This window comes from Nelumbo nucifera, chromosome 6 (genome assembly GCF_055504915.1).
Source record: "Nelumbo nucifera cultivar China Antique chromosome 6, China Antique-T2T, whole genome shotgun sequence".
NCBI classification, from domain to species: Eukaryota; Viridiplantae; Streptophyta; class Magnoliopsida; order Proteales; family Nelumbonaceae; genus Nelumbo; species Nelumbo nucifera.
Genome location: NC_142654.1, coordinates 43796079 through 43812379, shown reverse-complemented (window position 1 = coordinate 43812379; position 16301 = coordinate 43796079). Strand labels below are relative to the sequence as shown.

The 16301-nt window shown below is 44.3% G+C and overlaps 1 protein-coding gene and 1 long non-coding RNA gene across 4 annotated transcripts; one reads left to right on the top strand and one right to left on the bottom strand.

Annotated features, from left to right (window-relative positions):
* Nucleotides 1-221: 221 nt before the first annotated feature.
* LOC148790815 (uncharacterized) lies at nucleotides 222-755 on the bottom strand. The gene has a single exon (XM_088890368.1). The coding sequence runs from the start codon at nucleotides 753-755 to the stop codon at nucleotides 222-224; it is 534 nt and encodes a 177-aa protein (XP_088746494.1).
* An 11168-nt stretch (nucleotides 756-11923) lies between these two features.
* Nucleotides 11924-15715, top strand: LOC104611508 (uncharacterized). 3 transcript variants are annotated; one of them, XR_016077140.1, is made up of 3 exons: nucleotides 11984-14221; nucleotides 14304-14393; nucleotides 14511-15715. It is a non-coding gene; the product is annotated as an uncharacterized LOC104611508 (long non-coding RNA). The 3 variants fall into 3 exon arrangements; XR_737676.2 differs by having other exon boundaries at nucleotides 11985-14221; nucleotides 14319-14393; XR_737675.2 differs by having other exon boundaries at nucleotides 11924-14393.
* Nucleotides 15716-16301: the final 586 nt, after the last annotated feature.

Below are 16301 nucleotides of genomic sequence, written 5' to 3'. Positions count from 1 at the left end.
TTAAGTTTGTGAGTTATGACGCTAGGGTCAATTCCGGGCATTTCTACCGCGGACCAGGCAAAAACATCTAAATTGTTAAGTAAAAAACTTACTAGCTGTGTTCGGAGCGGTTTGCTTACTAGTGCACCGATCTGGAGAGTCCTGGTTGGTTCGGTCTCGGACACCGATATGTGGACCGTCTCTTCCATCAGGGCAGCTCGCTCCTCACTGTAGTCTGCTAGTCACTCCAGTTCGACGTCTTCTACCAATTTTGCCTTTCCTTTGAGGGCAGCCACATAATACCTCCGGGACTCGAGCTGGTCACCTCGTACTACCCCCACTCCGTAATCCGTTGGGAACTTCATCGCAAGATAGTAAGTTGACACTATTGCACGTAAAACATGCGTAATGGGCCGACCTATGATTGCGTTGCAGGGGGATGGAGTCGTGACCACCAAGAATGTGTGCTCGAACTGGACAATATTTGGCCACGTGCCCACCTCCTCTAGTACTGTAACGTGACCTATAGGCCTGACTTCCTCCCCGCTGAACCCTACTAGTGGGGCATCTGCGGGTTTTAGATCACTTTGCTGTAGTTGCAACTTGTCAAAGGTTCCTTTGAAGAGGATATCGGTTGAACTGCCTGAGTCCACCAAGATCCGCTTTACTTCAAAGTCATTGATGATCATCTTCACGACCAGGGCGTCATCATGAGGATACTGAATCCCACGGGCATCGTCCTCGATAAAGTAGCTTGGGTGGGTTCTCTGCTTCATGCTTTAGCTCTCGGATTGACGTTTTCCCAGCTGCTAGTGTGCACCCTGCTACAATAGATCCTCTGGTGATCATATTAATCACCCCGCGGATCGGTCTTTCTTCTGGCAGTGGGCGAGGTGGCTGCTCGTTCTATTTACTGCTCTCTGGGGCGTCTTTTTTTTTATCTCCCTATTGGCTCTCATGTTATTTTTCTTCACGCAAAATGAACTTCTTTAAGTACCCACGGCAGATTAGCTCTTCGATCTCATCGTGGAGGTTTCTATAGTTTTCTGTGCTGTGACCATGGTCCCGATGAAAGTGACAATAGACGTTCGGGTTCCTGGTCGTTGGGTCTCCACAGAGCCTGGGTGGCCATTTGATGATAGAGGAGTCTTTGATGGCCATTAGGATCTCTCGTTGCTTCGCGTTCAGGGGAGTATAGTTTGTTCTCTCCACTGGTAGGGTCTTGGAACACCAAGCCGACCTATAACTTCGCAAGGGGGACTTACTCCTCGAGCTTGGGGACTTGCTTTTTTTCCATTTCTTGTTGCTCGCTCCTTCTTCCTCCCTCTTCCTCTTTTCTTCGGGCTGGTTGTCGGTTTTCTGGTTTATCTCTTCTTCTGTGCTGATAAACTGATCAGCCAACTTGAGGAACTCGGTGATGTTCTTTGGCTTGTTGGCCATGACGTGCCACTTGAACTCTTTGTGGGTGATTCCTTTGTGTGCTGCGGTGAGACGTTCTGCTGGGTCAAGGTCCGGTATCTGCAGGCATGTCTCATTGAAGCGCTTGATGTAGCTTTGAATCGACTCTCCTTCCCTCTGTACCATGTTTAGAAGGCTCTCCTGTGACTTCGGGCACTTCTTACTAGTGATGAAGTGGGCCGTAAACCTATCCGCGAATTGCGCCCAACTTCTGATGGAACCCGGCGCGAGGTTTCTATACCATGTTTGAACTACTCCTCTGAATGTGTGAAGAAAACCACACACATACAAGCCTCGTTGGCCCCAGCGAGATGCATCTAGGACTAAAATGCATCTACGTGATCATTGGGATCAAAGGACCCATCGTACTTGTCTAGAGGCGGCACCTTGAAATCTTTTGGCATCGGGGCTGCTAGGAGCTCGGGTAATAGGGGGAAGGCCGGCTCAAAAGAGCAGGTGTTGTTCCTGTGACCACCGAGCTCACCTCCTCTCTTCCTCGACCTTGATCTGCTGGATGGTTGGGCTTTGCTGGTGGATCATTCCTTGCTGATGAATGGCGAGTCTTGCGACATTGCCGGTGCTGCTTTTTGGGTGGAGCGGCATTTGTACTGTCGGCCTCTGTGTTGTCAGGTGCTTCGATCTTACTCCGAATAGTAGGGCGAGGTGGTTAAGAGATTCTCCTCGCCGCTTCCTCTTCGTCGTGCGCTCGGTGCTGGCTGTTGCGCGGAACCGAGGGGTATCTTCTCGAGCCCGCGCCTCGGGCCCCGAACTGACGATCTTCATGAGAAATTTGTTGACTGCGCCTCTCGGGCTGGCTGGGCTCGGGCCTATCCCTTGAACTCTTTCTTTGGGAAGCTGGGGGAGTACATCGGTCGCCTACTTTACCCCACGGCAGAGTCCATCCCGAGGGAGGGACCGGTACTCGCGAAGTACTTTCCCCGCGGGGGGGAGACTGGCAGACGTTCTAGGGAGCCTGATGCTGATTCTGGTTCTGGATTTGCCTTGATGATGGTTTGTCGGCTGGCTTGGTTGCAGTGGTTGGAACTGTTGCTGATATTGTTGGTAAAAATAGTACTGCTGAAACTGCTGGAACTGGTGGATCTATTGCATTTGGATATGCATCGTTTGAACTCTCTGGATAAGGTCATTGAACTGGGAGTGCGCAACCCCATGGGGAATCATGGTAGGCTCCGAGAACATGGCATTCACTTGGGGGAAGCGGGACACTCACTTGTTGGGCAGTGTGTGGCACAGACGGTGATGGAACCCCGGAGGCGGTCAGAGGAATGGTGAACTGGCTGATAGTCACTGAGGATCCTTGGGGAGCGACTATTTACTACTCTTGCCACCCAATAATGTTCATGTTACTCTTTCCGTTGTGGCTGGTTGATGCCATTGAGGTACTATAAATAGGATTGGGATGACCTTTCGATCGTTCCCAGAGACAACACCAATTGATAGTGCACGATCTGGATACTCCTAGCTGGAAGATGACCTTGACCCTAGTCGCGTGGCGAGCTGGACCAAGCTGCAAAATAAAGGATCAGAGAACCCAGGGTGGCAACCTGGCGAGGCCGCTCTGATGCCTAAGTCAATACTATATTGTAGATGTGAGCTGAATACTTGAGTGCTAGAGTGATAGAGTGCTAGTGAGCAAATAATCGTGCGTACCTGGACCCTGGAGGGATCAATGCCCTTATATAGCTGAGCTATCATGGATTTCCTGAAACGGTTCCGGGATCTACGGCCTGAGTGGATGAGATCCGTTTCTGCTTTAGTCGGGGAGTAATGTATCAGTCAATGAAGTTTATCGTCGCCGCCCGATCCGGGCGGGGAGAGGATAAGGCTTGCCATTATGCGGGGTGATCCCGTGATGTTCAGAGTCTGCTAGGAACCTTCTGGAATCGATTATGTGTCACTTCGGTTCTTGGGCCCCGAACTTGATTAGGCACCGGGGTGACTATGCCGAAGTGGCGTTATGCCGAGGTAACCTTATGCCTAAGTGGTGTTATGCCGAAGTTGCATAATGCCGAGGTGGCGGAAGATCCGAACTCCCTAAACTGCTGACTAGGCTCCCCTTGCTGAGTTGTCATTCTACGGGCAGATCGCGTCCACGTGACCTTTACTTACTAGGTCGTGCTAAATTACCCCTCATCAAGAATGCAAGGTTCCAGGTTCACATTAAAGCTCGTTTTAAGAAGATCAAAACAAATATGATTCACTTCCCAAATTACTAAGTCCAGGAGAAGTTTATTCTCACAAAGAAATTAAATCTCTATATTCGTTCCAAAGGGAAAAGAAAGACAAGAGAAAATTATTAAGCCAATACTAACTTTAACTAACATAAAGAGTAGAATCAAGGGGAAACAAGACCATTGACATTGATCATTAACCTTAGATAACATCCCTGATATGAACTTTGATCAATACGTTATGAAAAATACAAAAAACAGAGCATGCGGTTGAGAGAAGAAAACATGGATGGTGGGTCATTGTGACACTAGCAAGTGCACTAGCCGCTCAAGTAATAAAGAGATGAGTATAGTATCATTCCCACGAGGATTTAGGTAGCAACTACTAATACTAAACCAGCCAACGCTTATCTGATTAACCAAATACTACAAGTTATTCAAATATGAAATTCTAAACTACAAACTACCTAATAGACAATGGTTCAATCACCTTGCATTCAAGTTGAAAGAGTAAGCTAAAAATTTAAATTCATGATTTAGAAATCAGCCTTCTTGGATCATTTAAATGGAAGATGATTCAGCCTTGATTTGGTGAAACCCCAAGGCAATGAACAGCCTCTTTCAAGCGCATGTTCATCCTATACATGAATGATGATTCTTATATCTCTATCAAGAATCTAATCATTCATGCATGCATTAAATCAAACACTTCAAGGGCATCAATTCAGATATGAATTTATCACCAACTAAATTGTGCAAGTTATCTTTAACCTTGCATGCAATTTAGTTCTTAAATAGCAGATCTGAATTTCTAGAGTCTTTCTCAAGCACTCTACAAATTCCAAGAGCTAGAACAAATCGGCCAAGTTGAAATAAGAATGTCTGAATTCTTTCTCAAGCAATTCAGACATTACAAATCTCAGATCTAAAATTTCAGATCTGGATTTGTAAGAGAACAATTTGGCCAATAAGTTCTTCAATTTCTTCTCTCTTCAAGAAACAACAAGATTGGATCTAGCACATTCGAATGATTCAAGAAACTAAATTACATAATCTAAATTCCATTACAACAAGAAAGAAAGGAAAAAAAGAAAGAGAAATTACATGAATTAAAGCTGAATTCAAATTCAAAGAAGACAAAAATTGAGTAAGAATAGAACATAGATCTCTCAATCAAGCTTTCCCCAATTCGAACTCACCTTCTTCTCTCCTTGGTTGCTTGGATCTCTTCAGCTCTTCTTCTTCTTGCGCCTAGCTCTTTATCCTCTCATCTTCTTGAATTTCGAACCCAAGGGAATGGAGAGCCTTGAACTCTAGCAATTGAACACCTTCCTCCCTTCAAGAGACCTCTTTTTATAGGCTTTCAAGGAGTCTAGAGGCCTCTCTTGAAGGTTCTAGAATTGGGTGCACTTCACCCCTCTTGAACCTTTTAGAGTGCTGCCCCCTTTCTTCTTCTTGAAGCCTCTAGAAGTTGCCGCCCCTTGCTCCGTTTGGGCTGCAATTTGGGCTGCAACTTAGCTGAGTTTTGAGCATATTTTGGCTGCACTCTAGGCTGCTTTTGGGCTGAAATGGGCCTCCTCTTGGGCCGAATTTAACCTTCTTGCTAGGCTCTCTCTTTGGGTTCTCCCAAAGAGTGTAGCATGGGCTACATGGACCGATTGCTCCTCCATTGCTCTCTTGGCTGGGTTGGGCTAAATTAATTAAATTTTGGCTCTCTTTTCTTGCTTTATTCCTTCTTTTTCTTGAGTTGGTTCTCCCTGAATTCTTTCTTGACATCAAGCAAAGATGGGGTGAAATTCAATCAAACCGGCATAAAATACATACAGAACTGCATAAATTGTAAGTAAACCATGTACTCTTCAATGGACCTACATGGTATAAGAAATAAGCTCTGAGCTGCCTTTAACCTTTTGTAGAAGTTGGTTTGATGGTTATTCCCATAACCAATGTAAAACATGGATTCAGATATTATGCCAATTCAGATCAGAAGTGTCAGAAAAAGAAAAGCAAAAATAATAAAGAAAATAAAGGAAACTAAACGACTGAACACCTTCGAAGGGAAAAGAAAAGGAAATAAGTAAAGAAACTGAGTAGGATTAAACGGAAATATCACACGACATTCGACAGACACAACATAGATGATAAGTTAATGGCAAAGCAAAATAGCACTCCCATATTACTTTCGTCATCAACCTGGGATATTACAGAGACAACATGACACAGTTTCACTGTTGTCTCTAATGGTCGGTGATTGAGTATCACATTTGAGTAAGGGAGGGTATCAGTTGAGAATTAAAACAAAGAGAGGAAAAAGGAATTGTCAGATGAAATTGCTTCAATCGGGTATTTTGGCCTGAATTCGCATGGTGCTGCTAGAAAGGACTGGTACTGGTAAGAATGTCTAGGACGTGGTTCACGGAAAGGGAAAGGATGCTCCAGAATACGTCAGGTAACCTCAACCGTTGATGAGAATAAAATTTGTCATATCTTTATCCCTCAATACTTAGTATTTTGCACTTAATTGGTACCTAATTGGACTCATTACTCTTGTATTTCGATTCAGGGTAAGCATATGGGCGATTGGAAGAAAACAAGGCTAATTGGATGTTTTTGCACAGTTTCGGCACCGATCAGTGCTCTGGGCATAACTCTCAATTCCGGACTCCGATTTGGACAATTCAAGAAGCACTGGAAAGATAAGAAAAAGGCCCGCAACTTCTATATTTTAGGTTTTGGCAGAATCGGCCCGCATCGAAGAATAATTCGGGCCCAAAGTCAGAGAAATTTTGTAGCAAGGCCCATTTCACAAGTTGAAGCCCATTTCACAGAAGAGTCTTGAAGCAAGCCTGAATTGTTAAAGAAGCCCAGTTCGAATTCAAGATCCAAGAGTCCCATTAGAATAGAAGGAAGCCAAGCAATGTTGTAACCAATCAGCATCACTCCCAACTCCCGGAGTGAAGTCGGCTACAGAAATCATTGAGCCATCCAATCATCCTAGAGAAGAAGTCATGGCCAACAATGAAGAGAGAACCCTTAGAGAGCTAGCCGCACCGGATCTACACCAACAACCTTTCTGCATCGAATATGCAGATCTAGCGGTACCTTTCGAACTCAAATTTGGTCTTATACACTTACTCCCTACTTTTCATGGACTTTCAGGTGAAGATCCTCACAAACACTTAAAACAATTCCATGTAGTATGTTCAAGCATGAAACCTCAAGGTGTTACCGAGGAACAGATCAAGCTGCACGCCTTTCCTTTCTCATTAGCTGATAAAGCTAAGGATTGGCTTTACTACCTACCCTTCGGTTCTATCACCACATGAAACGATATGAAAAGGCAATTCCTTGAGAAGTTTTTCCCTGCCTCCCGAGCTGCTAACATCAGAAAGGAGATCTGTGGCATAAGACAATTCAGTGGAGAAACTCTCTACGAATATTAGGAGAGATTTAAGTAGCTTTGTGCCAGTTGTCCACAAAATCAGATTCCAGATCAACTCCTTATCCAATTTTTCTACGAAGGGTTATTGCCAATGGATAGGAGTATGATCGATGCGGCAAGCGGAGGAGTGTTGGTGAACAAAACTCCTACACAAGCAAGAGAATTGATCTCGAACATGGCAGTCAACTCTCAACAATTCAGCTATAGGCTCAACCCTCCAGCAACCCATGCTAACGAGGTAAACATCTCCTCCCTAGAACAAAAAATTGCAAGCCTGACCTCTCTTGTCTGTTAATTGGCCACAGGTAACACGCAAATGGTGAAGGCTTGCGGGATTTGTTCAACTCCGGGACATCCAACCGACATGTGCCCTACGCTTCAAGATGAACCTTATGAACAAGCTAATGCTGTTGGAGGATTCCCACAAAAGAGATACGATCCCTACTCAAATACCTACAATGTAGGATGGAGGGATCATCCTAACCTTAGCTACGGAGCCAAGCCCTTCGACTTCCAACAACAATATCAGTCTAGACCACTGGCTCCACAATATTTATCGTCTAACCCAGGTATGTCTCTAGATGAAATTGTTAAAGCACTTGCAACTAACACTCAACAATTTCAACAGGAGACAAGGACTTACATCCGAAACTTGGAGAATCAGGTCAGCCAATTGGCAACTGCTATGAGTCGAATGGAATCTCAAGTATCAGGAAGGCTACCCTCCTAGACCATGGTCAACCCGAAGCAGAATGTTAATGCGATCACCTTGAGAAGCGGAAAGGAGCTGAATAGACCTAGCAAGGAAGTGCCTAAGAATACAACTGAAGAGGAAATAGAAAAGGAAGCACTGCCACCCCAAACTCAAGATCCAAGTGGTAAAAAGCCCCAAGCCATAGTGATCCCTCCACCTTTCTTAGTCGATTTGCAAAATCCAAGGAGGAGCAAGACAAGGATATTCTTGAGACATTCCGCAAGGTTGAGGTAAATATTCCCCTCCTTGATGCAATGAAGCAAGTACCCCACTATGCTAAATTCCTTAAGGAGTTGTGCACCACTAAAAATAAGTTGAAAGGTGATGAGAAAGTCCACATAGGGGAAAATGTTTCAGCAATCCTCCAAAAGGAATTACCTCCTAAATGCAAGGATCCAACACAAGAAGTTTTTGATTTTGATGGGAAGGATGTATTCGAAATCACCATTAGTAAGCATCCTGAGAAAGAGGAGTTAACCTGGAGTTCTAAATTGCAAGAAACTCTTGCAGCATTGAATGGTTCTCCAGAGTTACAACAGTTAGGTAATGCTCCTTATATTATGTTGCCGATTCCTAACAAGAAACCTGTACCCTCTGTTTTGCAGGCCCCTATTCCGGATTTGAACCCACCCATGATAGATGAAAGGGGAAGGCATCGGAAGTTGCAACTACAAGACCTGGAGGATCCGGTTTATGATTAAAAACAGGGAAGTTTGTTTTTCCTTTTTTTTTCTTGTTTTTTGCATTTATAGTTAAGTTATTTCCACCTTTTCTTTTTACCTTACATTGAAGACAGTACGTAGACTAAATGTGTGTGTGTGGGGGGGGGAGTATAGGATTTTATTTCAGTTCAAAAAAAAAATATATATATATATATATATATAGAGAGAGAGAGAGAGAGGGAGAGAGAGCCCTGGAATGAAATCTACATGTGATCGAGGGGTAAACGGGGTCTGTTTTGGATGAAACTTCTTAGGGTAGGTTTCTTGGATAGTCTGAGATGATTAGTAAAACCATATCGGGTAAAATGGATTCAGATTGGAAGGACTTGGGATTCGGCCAATTTGGAGCATTGAAACAGAATCTTGGTACAATGTAGGGGTAACAAAGGTGTTTTGGGCTGAGATATCATAGGGTAGGATTTTTAGGTAGCCTGAGGTGATTGGTAAGGTGAGATTGGGTTAACTAGGCACGGATCAGGCAGATTTGGAATCCGGTCAATCTGGAGCCTCAAAATGGAGTCTTGGTGCGATGAATGGGTAAGCAAAGGTGCTTTGGGATGCACTTTTATAGGTGGGTGTTTGGAGGTGTCCAGGATATGATGATGATGTTTGATTAGTTAGAGAGTCAAGATCGTAGGAATTTGGGTCAATGGGTTATTTCGAAACAAAATCTTGGTTTGATGGAAGGGTAAATGGGGAAATATGGGGTTGAAACTTTATAGGCAAGTGTTTTGATGTATTCAAAGTCTAATGGTGTGGTTTTATTGGTTCAGATGTATCAAGATCAAAGGAATATGGGTTCTGAGAGTTTAGGTTAACGGGATCGACTGAAATGGAAGCTTTGCTTGATGAAAGGGTAAATGGAGGAATCTTGAGCTGAAATTTCATGGGTAGGTATTTTGCGAGGTCTTGGGTCTGATGATTGTGTCTGATCTAATGGTTGAAGTGCAAGTGGGGGTCGACCGGGACCATTGGATCGGTATCAGGTAGGTTTAATGGTGGATCTAAGGGCTTTCGGGGTGAAATTTGGGATTTTTGGGTTTTTGGATGTTTCAGGGAGGTTGAATGGGTCTGATTGGGTGTTTGGGGTAAATTGGAGGTTCAGGTGGCAAACAGAGCTAAAATCGGGTGTTGACACTACTCAAATTAAAAATTTCTCGGCCCAACGACACAAAATGCTTATTGTTAAGTTTCCATTTACCAATAAGTAAGGGGCTAATTGTAGGTACATGTTGATCACCATAATTGCAATAGTAGAGAAGGTGCTAAACCAATGCAATAGAGATACCCAAAGTGAGTTCACGACTCGACACAGATTTGCAATAAGCTCAGAGCCTACACAGGCTTGCGATGAGCTCAAAGCCTATACAAGCTTGCGATGAGCTTAAAAGCTACCCGGGATCTACGATAAGCAAGAAAGGCCATTGAAGACTTACGATGAGTATAAAACACCTCTTGGGACCCATGGTGAACAATAGGTGTCGACTTGTGATAACATTGCAAGTCAGATCTTGTCCTTTAACACGTTGTTACTGGGAAACCCGTAAGGGGACATTGTCTACACGTGCTATGTGAGAATCCTTAATAGATGACATAAAGATCCCCTTTCCTAATAGGAAATGTCTCCTTTTAGATCCTTCTCCTTATGGCCTTGGGGTCCTCTCTATGTAAATGGGAATAACTCTTACCCACTGGTAGGGTTTCTCAGAAAGGGGGACTCTCCTTTCTCTCCTCTCTTCTCCTCTATGAGTAGTGTGGCTTGAATGTATACGAGGGTTTCCTTGAAGGACAAAGTAAGACCGGGTGCAGGAGGTAAGCTAAAGGTTAGGGCAAATGAGATGACAAAGTGATGATTTTGCTATGAGATGGACCCCTATTTATAGGGAGAGATCCCGAGGTCCCAAAAGGAAGGGGCCAAAAGCATTCAATTCCCACAAGGAAAGGGAATATTGGATTTGTTGTTAGTTGTCAGGGAGTACTGCTAGGGTTTCGCCACATGTCTTATGAGATATCTCAAGGGAGAACATTCCTTTCATCTGAGGATTCTCATAATCCGCGTGTGCTACTTCCTTTTGTGACCCTTTTAACCGACGTGGCATGGGTGACATCATTATTTAGCCTACACGCCCTTCTTAGGTCCATAGAGCATTCTGTCATGCGAGTAATTTAAAGATGCACATGTTTCTAATATTTATTTCCAGTTTACAATAATTCTACGCTTTTCGCGGTTTTGTAATGGCTTTGAACTCATCGTAGATCTATGCGTGTCCAAAGGTTATCGCGGGTCCCCGCATGTCTAAAGCTCATCGCAAGTCTGCATGTGTCTAAAGTTCATCGCAAATTCGCATAGGCTAAAGTTCATTACAACCTATTCTAGGTATGAGTTTGTCGTAGATATGCGGTGAGTTATGAACTCATTGCAAAAGTGCAGTGGGTTGTGGGCTCATCGCAGGCATCCGTGTAGTATTGATTCGACACCCTTTGTGCTTTGACGGTCTGAGTGACCATTATGTACCTACATTAGCCCCCCTGCTTATCGGTAAGTGGTAAGTGGGAACCACTTACTGATAAGCATTTTTTTCATCTAATTTTCTTTAGGGTTTTGTAATAAAGCGATGTGGAATAAGATTGTAGATGTTGTGGTGTTCTGATCTTTTTGCGTTAAGTCCGGTCATCATTCCTGTTCTTGATGAAATGCTTATTGACAGATGTGAACCAATTAATAAGCATTCTGGTATTCTACTTAGTAATGTCTTTGAATAGGAATTGGGAGCATTTGTTTTGGGCTTAGTTTTCATTCATTCTGTGATTCAACCCCCTGTCTTTTAACAATTTGCTTTCTGTCGATAGGCAACTTTGTACTCAATTTATTAGCAAAGTTCTTAATCCCCTATCTATTGACTGGAATTGGATTGTCAAAATACAACTACTATATACATCAGAGTTTGGGCTTCTAGCCCCCCTCTAGTCAGAGAAAGTTGTCCCATATGAGATTTAGCTCCTTGTTTCACGATAGGGTAATGCTTTGCCGAATATAGACGAGATGGTGGTTTTGATTTTCAGCCCCCCTATCTTTGGTGAAGTGCCCATCGTGGATACACAGGATGAAGTAGTGTTTCATTTGGGTGACTTTTCACATTTGACTACTGTTCGATTGGTGGGGAAGCCGTTATGCACTAGTAATGTGGCATTCATCATTAGTACTTTTTTATAACTATCATCTCACATTAATGCTCTGCAATCGCGCGTGTGGCTCATAGATTAGGTGTAATATTTTGAAGTGGCAGTTGCCAATGTAGTGCCACTTTTGAATGAATGTGCCAATTGTCCTGCTTTCTTGAGGGTATGCTTATAATTTTATTTAGTTTGCTTTTTAGTTAATCAATGGCTGGGAAGTAGCAATCATTTCGTTTAGTCTTCCCCGACGCCATTTAGAATTTTAGACTCGTGCGAAGCTTCTATAAAAGGGCAGTACGCATGCTAGTAGTTCTTTTCTGCTTGCCTTGTTGTTCTAAGTCGATCATGCTTTCTTTCTGTCTTCTCTTCTCCCTCTACGCACTATTCCCTATTTCCTGCCTGCTCTTTGTTCTTTAACGATGGCTCCTTGTTAGAAGAAGTCCAAGTGCCTATTTGTCGAATTTTTCAGGGTTGTGGACACAACAAAGATGCTGTCGGAGCATGAATTAGCCACGATGGTCGACGGTGGCAAGGGTTTTTGGCCCCCTATACTAGTATCGAGAGGCAAGGATGGGGGTTTCAACGCTATTGTTGGAAAGGAATTGATGTGTCTCTATGGTCGTTTGAACCGCCCCGTATAGTTTAGGTGTCACAAGCCGAGGACTGATAGTTCGAAGTCGTCAATCAGCTATTCAAGCTGGGCATGCTACATGTTGGACAATCCAATGTTCTGTCGTTTGCTGCGAGATGCTGGTCTCATTCGTTTTGTGGATTGCTTCCTGGATCTCTCTGGTAAGGAGGGAGTACGTTATGTGAAACCTATGTTGGTGTTGCCTTTACTCACACATTTGTAGGTGCATTCGATGAGTTCGGTATCACCGTGGAAGACGTTGTTGCGCTTTTGGTGCTACAAGTCAGTGGGTCGGTGGCCGCCCCCCACTTACAATTTCCTGAGTCCCTCCCTACCAAATTTTCAGGACTTTGTGAGAATCTGATGAGTGAAATCTGTGATTTCAAGTTGTAGGTGGATTAGTCGACTGCTCGGGTTAAAATGCCACTTGAGGTGTGGGTGGCCTACTGGTTCGAGATCAACAGCACCGGAGATGTGATGGTTCGCAGGGGAGATAGCCAGTGCCATCCTACAACGTTCATTCTATACATTGCATCCTGATTCCTCTTTCTTGGGAACATTGATTATGGCATTCACACGGTGCTGGTTCCCGTTGTCGTGCTTGCTGCTCGAGGTCTTCAACTTCCATTGGCATCAATGTTTTTGGGGTATTTGTTCGAGTAGATGGACGACACTGTCCCTCAGATAATGGATCCAAGCTGCAAAAGGCATTGCAGCTACATCTTCTTCCCCTTTTTGTTTATGTACATGTGTGAGTGTCTCGAGTTTAGTTAGTGTCGTGCCTTGATGCCTATCCCCTATGAATGTGACCATTTCCACTTTGGATGGAGACCAGACCAAAGACCAGTCCCTGGGTGTTTGCCATGGGAAATGCTGGATTAGCGCCAAGAGGCTTAGATAGTTCGGGGTGGCTGAGATCTTATTGAAACTATCCTCTATTGAAGGGTTTGTATGGAGGCCCTATACTCGGGGCGTTCAGCATTCCATGCCCTTTTGTGTGAGTACTGTCGTGCCTGAAGATGGTAACCAAAATTGTGTAGTAGAAGAGACTCATCCCCTCGTTGGTGTGGCACGTATTGTTCTATGGCCCGGTGTCATCGCCTACCTAGACCGATCCAGTGAGGCACAGGTTGTGGCTTATCATCTTGACAGAGTCCTTTGTGAGTTTGGGTATGACGACTTGGGTGCTCAGTTCTTACAGTCTGTAGGGGAGAATGAGTTCTGGACCTGTAGGAATGCCTTGGAATTCCTGGGGGTTTTTTGATTCCCTATTGCGGGGTACAAGAGGGTTGAGGTTTGTAGGTCCCTCCATTTGGCCTATATGTGCTCCTTATTTGGTGGGTTCCAATTGTTTATGTCTGCGACCCCCATCTTCATCACGTCATGGCTCCCCCTTTTGGTCATGCTCCTAACTAGGGGCAGGCACTGGCTCCTCCTCAACCGATTCCTCCATCCGCAATCGTGGAAGAATGAGAATTTCTGGGCGTTGTTCGGAAGGGTAAGCACCCTGTTGTGGAAAAAGGTGAAGGCAACTGTGCTCCTGCTGCCAAGAGAGTCAGATCAGCTAGGCTGCCTCGTGCAATCGTTCCTCCTATACTAGTGGTGCAGCATGAAACCGAGTCCGATGTTGCATCGTCTCGGGCTGAGGAGGATCTAGGTAGGGGTTCTCTACGAGCAAATCCTGAAGGAGTCAGACATGGTCCTCCAGCCCCAACTCCTGAGGCAAGGGAGGTGGCTGATACGGAGTCGGTACAGTCTGCAGTGCCGGTTCCCCCCACTGAGGTTGTTTTTGTTCGTGTCACAGGTGGGTGTGTGAAGAAAATGGCTCCCTATCCACGTAGGAGGGAGCCCAAAAAAGTTAATTTGGTAAGATTCTATAGCTCTGTATTGTATTTGGTTAACTGCTGGTGCTGTTATTATGTCATGGCTTGTATTAGTCTTTTTACAGTCGTTTGTGTTGAAGCGGGTGGAGGCCGATGATGCTCAGCCTGATGTGGAAACCCCACAAGTTATGTCTGAGGGCATTGTTGGCGAAAAGGTACAGACAGTGTGGGTATTTATCTGATTTTTATTATGTTTTATTTCCTTGTACTAATCGTGTGTTATTTATCTCACTGCATGGGGGTTTGCGATGTGGATTTCTTTGTTGTGCCAGTCTCGCTTATTGTCAGACGGCTGGTGTGGGATTTACAGTCCTTGCAGCCCTCTACTAAGGGTCAGGGAACACTTGAGGACCGTCCCAGTGGCCTTGGGGATGCCAAGGTAGCCGAGAATACTGTTGTCGATGACGTAGCGCCAATCTTTGCTATGCGAGAAGGGGAAGAAATCCTTGTGGGTTTGCAGAAGCAGCCATCTAGTGAGCCAGTGTGTCAAACCGAGATTACCCAAAAGGATCTACCGGCTGTTGAGACTCCTGAAGAGGCGGACTCTAGTTAGGGCAGTCTGCTGAGGGAAAACAAGGTCAAAGGCCAGCTGAAGTGCTATCTGAGACAGAGCACGAGACAACAACAGACATAGGTCATGAAGAAGAGGTTGCACCTACTGGCCTCGTTGAATCTGATGTTGTTGGAGATGTATCGGCTGTGGACTTGGAGACTCAACCCAAAAGTGAACCTATGGGTTTTGAGATAGTATCGCCGCCCGAGGCTCTGTCCCATGACGAGGAACTTGCATTAGTGCTACAAGAGCTTAAGGAGTATTGTGAGAAGCATGAAGTCGTTCCTTTAGACTATGTCGTTGTGGATCTGGTTTCTAGTTTTCAAAAAGACAAAAAATATTTCGTATCAAGTTCTGTAGCAAAGGCGACTTATGTCATTATTCAAAAGGACTAGTTTCCACCTACTGACATTCCTCTAGTGGTTATAGGGACATCACTCAATACAATCATGACAATGATGAATTGTATCATGGTCCAATCCACTGATGAGCTTTCGTGGTCTAGGTTCGCCTAATGGCTGAGGACTTGTGAGTCTTTTTCTGTTCTCGGTTTTCAAATGGACCAGGTCGAGGAGCGAATTGTTCTACTGGCCCACATGTTTTGGAAATATGGTCTCAAGGGGTCTTAGTCTCTTTCTGCTCAATCTATAAAGGATGTTTGCCTGCGCCTCAAGGTGGTTGAATCAAATCTTTCGAAGGCAATTGAAAGTTAAACGACCTTCTTTACGAGTGCAGTCGTCAGTGGAAAATAATATCACAGTAAATCTATAAAGGATGTTTGCCTGTTAGGTTTTGAATGCAGAAGTAGAGTTTGGCAAAGATAGTCAATATGAGGAAAGAATGGTATGCAACGTGAAATGCATATGAACTCTATACTATGTAAATTGCTAAGATTTTTGTAATGAAAGACTATTTTTGATTTTATTGTCGTGTGGTCTATCTCAAGTTTTTGTTGATTGTGGCCCTTTATAATTTTAGTGACATAGCAGTGTTGGTGGGTTTGTCCGATTGAGCGCAACACTAGTAGGCCTTAGTAGGCTGAACATGATGTCAATATGTCACGAGGCTAATCGACGGGGCCTCGAGTGGTGTTCGATGGGGTCGAGAAAGCCTATAAATGCAAGCAACAACACACAAAAGGAAACAAGAATGTACACAAATTAGACAAAAGGCAACATGTATTGCATTAATCAGTGGTAAGCACAAGCATACAGTACAGTGTCGAGGGAATCTCATGCTTAACCTTTACACACTTATGAGCTCACTCGACTACCTACCTCCCCTCAAAGAATACGTTAAGCTTTTGGGGGAGTGACAAAATGATACATCAAAATACTGAACATTCATATTACTATTTACATAATTGCCATTGACATATCCCCTTTACAAAAATAGTACAAGGACCCAACCCAAGACACTTAGATGACGTGCTGATGACGTTGATAGAGGCTGAACCGTCACAAATAGGCTATACAGGCCCTGTGTGCTCTGTAGGCGTGACTTTTCACTT